Genomic DNA, 5,680 nt, shown 5'->3' with positions numbered 1-5,680 from the left:
AGTCGGGCGCATCCGTGATAACACCTATGTGGATGAACGCAGCAGTAATTAATTGAAAAGTAGATGATCCAAAAATAAAAAATAAAGTGAGTAAATTGAACAATTGGAATGAATTGATTGCGAGAGGACGAACCCTTGCGCAGGCGCCAGAGGTCCCTGAAGCTCATTCCGTAGGCATGGCAGATGCGCTGCTCCTTATCGAACGAGATTTGGCTCGCAGAAAGGAAGGATTTCAGGAGGCTCACGAATCCCTCGTTGGGCCTGGGTTCGGCGAGTTCGATGTCGTCGAGCTCCACCGAGGGCGTGTTCTCGAGGTCATCCAGACCAAAGATGTCCTTCGCGAAGGGGATGATCTTCGGCAATTCGACACCGGTACGCGAATGTTCGACATTGCCGTTCTGATTGAGCTCGTACTGCACGCCCTTCTCGCCCCAGCCGTTCCACTTCAGGCGCTCCCACACATCACGCTTCTCCATCTTATCAGGAAGTGCACGAACAGAGATTGCGCTTCGAATTGAGCCGAGAGCGAATGCCAATTGCTCAGATGCGGGTCGACGAGCGTGAAAAATTGTGGCCTCGACCTCTCGTGTGGGGAAACGGGGGCTCTTTCTTTTTTTGTGAAGGTGCAACTTGAAGTTGAAGATTAGATCCGAGTATCACCTGCAGACCTCAGGTCCTTAATCGAACGTCTGGCATTTATTTATTTATTTATTTGTAATATAAATCCGACATCAACTCGCTACCTCGCGCCAAGATGTTCAAGCGGCGTGACAAGAAGTCGGGGAGCGACTCGCTCGACAAGGACAAGATGGAGAAAGAGAAGAAGAAGCTCATGAAGAAGGAGGCCAAGGAAGCGAAGAGCAAAGCCGCTCCAACCTCGTCTCCGTCGTCTTCCACAACTGCTTCGCCAACCAAGCCCGCCGCCTCGCCCACGCCCCTGGCCTCAGGCGTGCCCGCGCTCAAGCTGAACCAGCCGCTGCGGCCCACGCCGAGCCCGCACGGCCCCATCGCCGTGCCGCCACGCCCGACCGCTGCCGGCGGCGCGGGCCACATCCTGGGCGCGGCCTACAGCACGCGCTCCAACGTGCCCGTGCTGCGTGTGCCGCTCACGCCACACGCGCTCCCGTCCATGACCGCCCACCGGCTGTCGGCCGAGGGTCCGCTGCCGCCCACGTCGCTCAGCGCGCCCACCACCGAGCACTCCCCGCAGCAGCAGCCGGCCAGCGCCGGCACGTCACCGACGCCGGCGTGGCGCCCGGCCGGCGCCGCAGGCGAGGCACCGGCGGGCGAGGGTGGTAGGCTGCGTGCGGCGTCGATGTCAGCGGGCAGCGCTGCCGCAACGGCCACGCCCAGTGGCGCTGGCGCTAGCGCCGCCGATCGCCGCAAGTCGCTGCTGGCTCCCATTTCGCCGCAGCAGATGAAGGCTGCCCTGCGCGATGACGAATTCTCTTACTTTGCCGAAGAGGACAAAGGTGTGTGCCGTGCGTGTCGTCGTGTGCGCGTGTGTCGTGTGCGCGTGTGTCGTGTAGCGTGTGTCGTGCACGTGTATGTTTTGCTCACTTTTTCTTGGGAATCCACTTCAGCCGCTGCCGCGCGGAAGCTTGCCACCACTACCACACAAGCGGCGCCGAAGGCCGGCTCAACCTCGCCTGCCGGTGCCCCGACCAAGCAGCCGCCGCCTCAGCAGCCTCAGCAGCAGCCAAGGCTCACCCACGAACAAGCGCGTACCATGCGCATGGCTTCGTTGGCGGCTGCTCGCGAGGGCAGGTGCGTGCCCAAGCTTGCCCGTGACCTATACTGCCAACGTAGGAACCCTGACACTCTAACCCACTGCACCAGGCCTCAGAGAGCACAGAGGCCGGTTCGCGGTTTGGCGCCTATGCCGAACGCCGCGCAGGCTGCTGTCGCACGACGTACGCTCCTTTTTTTGTGGTGGAATGCGTGCGTGTGTCATGCGCCGTGCCGTGTGTCGTGTTGCTTATCATATTCGGTCGCGTGTGTCGTTGTGTGTCGGGGTGCAGCGGCGAAGGAATGGAAGGGCGCCTCGCGGCAGGGAACGGGTACGCTGCGGCTCAACCTGGCCGCCCTCCGCTCGCAGAGCTTCCGCGACCCTTCTGGCTTCGCCACGCTCAAGCGACGCGCCCCGACCTTCCTCGCAAGCCCCGGGTACTCTTTCCCATCGCACGCGCACGCGCACACACATACGACCGCACGCACACACGACCGCACACGACCGCACACGACTGATGACATACTTTACACAGACGCGAGCGACCTGAGGAGAAGGAATCCAACCCCGAGGAGATCATGATCACGCTCGGCTCGCACAAGAGCGAAATCAAGCGCAGCGAGCGCCTCACACGCACCATGTCAGTGCGCGACACCGATCTGTTCAAGCTCGAGAAGCAGGCCAACGTCATCGTCGCCGCCATGAAGAAGCGCCAGCTCGAGAAGCGCGAAGAGGAGGAGCGCGAGGCCAAGGCCAAGGCCGCGGACGAGGCGACGTCGGTAGCGGCGGAGGCCAAGCAGACGGCCAAGCAGACGCCGGTGGTCCCCGAGGCGCCACCCGCGCCCGCGCTGCCGCCACCGCCACCTCCGCCTCCGGCCGGTGACGACAAGGGCGTGACGATGTTGGCACAGAGCGAGGACTACGAGGACATCTTTGGCATCGCGCTGGCCCGGCTCGAGCGCGTCAAGGGCATCTATCGCTGGCGCATCGAAAACTTGCGCCCGGTGCTGATCAGCAACGACGCGGCGGGGCACGCGCCCCACATGTTCCACAAGCGCGACTGCTACCTCGTGCTCAAGGTGACGTCGGAAGAGAAGGTCGACGCGGCGGGCAAGGCGAGCGCCGACCCCAAGCAGGAGATCAGCAGCGCGAGCATGAACTACGCCCTCCACTACTGGATCGGTTCCGAGGCCTCGGTCGACAAGACTGGTACGGCACACTGAGTCCGCCGGAACAAAATTAACATTGAGCTGGCGTGCGTGTGTGCGCGTGCGGTTGGTGTGTCTTATGACAGGTAGCGTGTGCTTCAGGGCGGTGCAGCTCAATTCGTTCATCGGCGGCCGTGCCAAGCACGTGCACGAGGTACAGGGTGAGGAGTCTTCGCTCTTCGTCTCCTACTACCAGGACTACATCCAAGCCGCCAAAGCAGGTACCTTCCTCAACAAAACGAAAACGAAAGCGAACGCGAACGCGAACGCGAAAGCGAAAGCGAACGCGAAACAAAAACTGGGTGATACTCACTGCGGTGTTGTGTGTGTGCCGACAGAGGGATTGGTTTATTTGGAGGGCGGGACGGAGACGGCGTTCCGAAAGGCGCCCAAGGTGGGCGTCGAGTACGACGTACCGCGCCTCTATCGCTTCTACTTCAAGTACACGTTCCCCAGCATTCCTTCACGTTCCTTCACGTTCCTTCACGTTCCTTTTCCGTGTGACTCACCATTATGTGCTCCACCCACAAGGAACGGCGCACGCTGCATACAGAGGGTCCACCTGGAGCTTGAGGCCCTGGACTACAACGAAGTCTTCCTTCTCGACACCGGTACGGCGCACTCGCGAAACCAAATACAACACACACAGTCACACACGCGCTTATGAAGACGGTGGATGATGTGCTGTTGGGTGCCAGGTGGCATGAAGCTGTATCAGTACAACGGTGAGAAGGCCAGCACGCGCCTTCAGTACGAGTGCAGCGACCTCGCCAACCTCATCAACACGCACGACCGCAAGAGCCAGGTATTGTATCGTCGTATGGGCCGTGTGTGCCGCGCCGTGGCTCACATTTCCCTACAGGCGACCATCGAGATAATCAAGCGGGACGAGGACGGCAACTTTGATCTCGGCTCCCAGTTCTGGAGCCATTTCCCGCCCAAGAAGCCCTTCGTGTACGCCATTTCATTTTATTGTTTTAATTACTTTCTTTTATTTGTTTATTTATTAAACTACTTTTTTTTTGATTTTCAACAGAACGAAAAAGGAAAAGGAGAGATTGTTCGCGCGGCACGACGCCCTGTTCGATCTGCTGAAGAGGCTCGAGCAGCGGGTGGACGCGCTCGACGCGAAGCACGTGGGCGCGGACTACGCGGCCGAGCAGGCGCAGCGGATGCAGGCCGCCAAGCGCAAGGCCAACGAGGGACACGGGCCGCTGATCACCGGCGACTGGCACGTCAACGAGGGCGAGACCGAGGAACTCAGGGACGACGCCATGGAGATCCTCTGCCTTGCCGGTACCCAGCGCCTCAACCATCTCGCGCCAGTGTGTGTGTGTGTGTCGTGTGTGTGTGTGTCGTGTTTGTCGTGTGCGTGGCTGATCGGCCGTCGGGGTTGTGTGTGATGGCGCAGGCGAGCTGGGAGAGATGAACGTGGTCTCCAAGTGGAAGCAGGGACCCGACACGCCCAAGCCCGCGCGCAGCCTACTCGCCGATCCCGAGCGCGTCTTCATCTTTGACTGCGTCAGGTACCGCCACCGCTGCCACAAAAATGATGAAACGCGCGTGCATTGTGATATTTTTCAATCACTGACGTGGCTCGCTGTACAGTGAGATATTTGTGTACATGGGCGCCAAGTCGTCGCCGCTGGCGCAGCAGATTGGAGCCCACCTGGCCGAGAACATGCGCACCGACACCGACCCTGGAGCCGTGCGGCGTCCCGCCTGGGCCACCGTCGAACAGGTCTCCTCCTCTGTTGTGTGTGTTGTTGGACGTTGTGTGCGTTTGTTTTGTGTGGTGCTTACCGATTGGCGGCGACAGATCAAGGAGCGCTCGGAGCCGGTGCTCTTCAAGGCGCGCTTCGACAAGTGGGTTGAGGACGACCAGCCCAAGGGCAAGTGCGTAGCCGCCACCATCAAGGCAAGGTTTTGTTTCATTTTGGTCATTGTTCTAATTCGCGCGTAACAAAGATCGAAGAATGCGTGCAAGCGGCCGGTGGTGGACTTCCGCGGCGCGCACGAGCGGATACTGGACGGAATCCGCGAGCGCGCCAAGAAGTTCGGTTCGGCCGACGACCGCTCCTCCCTCCCCACGCTCGACGTCGCCACCCTCTTCCCCATCCGCGAACCCAAGGCCGCCGACGTACGTCGCATTCTTTCTTTACATTCTTTTGCATTCTTTTTTATAAATTATCATTTTATCATCAAATATCTAAATTCCTGTTTTTACCTAAATATTTAATTTTTTAAAAAAATAGGCGACAGCAAGCCAGGCCGGCGTGGGAACTTCCGGAGGGCCGGCGGTCGATGACGAGCTCGTGGCTGTGGAGGTGGGCATCCTCACGGGTGGCAAGACCTTCATCAAGATCAACGAGGCCGAGCAGGGCCTCTTCTTCTCCGCCGAGTGCTACTTCATTCTCGAGACCTACAAGCCGCGTCCCGCTCCTCAAGGCGAAGGTTCGCGTGTGTGCGGCGTGTGCGGCGTGTGTGGTCGTGCGCGTGCGGTCGGGTGTGCGGTCAGGCATGTGGTGCTGAGTCGCTGTGTCTGTCGACCACAGGAGACAAGCCCAAGTGGCGCGTCTACTTCTGGGAGGGCAAGGACGCGTCGTCGCTGCGGTTCCCGATGTTCGTGCTGGGCCTCCAGCCGCTGCTCGAGGAGAAGATCCTGCGGAGCGGCAGCCCCAAGCCCGAAGTCGAGCGGATCTACCAGGGCAAGGAGCCCCTCGCCTTCATGAAGATCTTCGAG

The 5,680-nt window shown here is 60.1% G+C and overlaps 1 protein-coding gene and 1 pseudogene across 1 annotated transcript; one reads left to right on the top strand and one right to left on the bottom strand.

Annotated features, from left to right (window-relative positions):
• Window positions 1–129: 129 nt before the first annotated feature.
• ACA1_257690 (alkyl-dihydroxyacetone phosphate synthase) lies at window positions 130–476 on the bottom strand (the record flags this gene model as incomplete). Its single annotated transcript, XM_004333523.1, has 1 exon — window positions 130–476. A coding segment is annotated over one exon (347 nt), but the record flags the coding sequence as incomplete, so codon positions are not given.
• A 278-nt stretch (window positions 477–754) lies between these two features.
• On the top strand, window positions 755–5,669 carry ACA1_257680 (annotated as a pseudogene).
• Window positions 5,670–5,680: the final 11 nt, after the last annotated feature.

Source organism: Acanthamoeba castellanii (assembly GCF_000313135.1).
Source record: "Acanthamoeba castellanii str. Neff unplaced genomic scaffold scf7180000084769, whole genome shotgun sequence".
Classification (NCBI taxonomy): Eukaryota; Discosea; order Longamoebia; family Acanthamoebidae; genus Acanthamoeba; species Acanthamoeba castellanii.
Note: the sequence above shows the minus strand (reverse complement) of the source record. Positions and strands in the feature narration are given on the sequence as shown.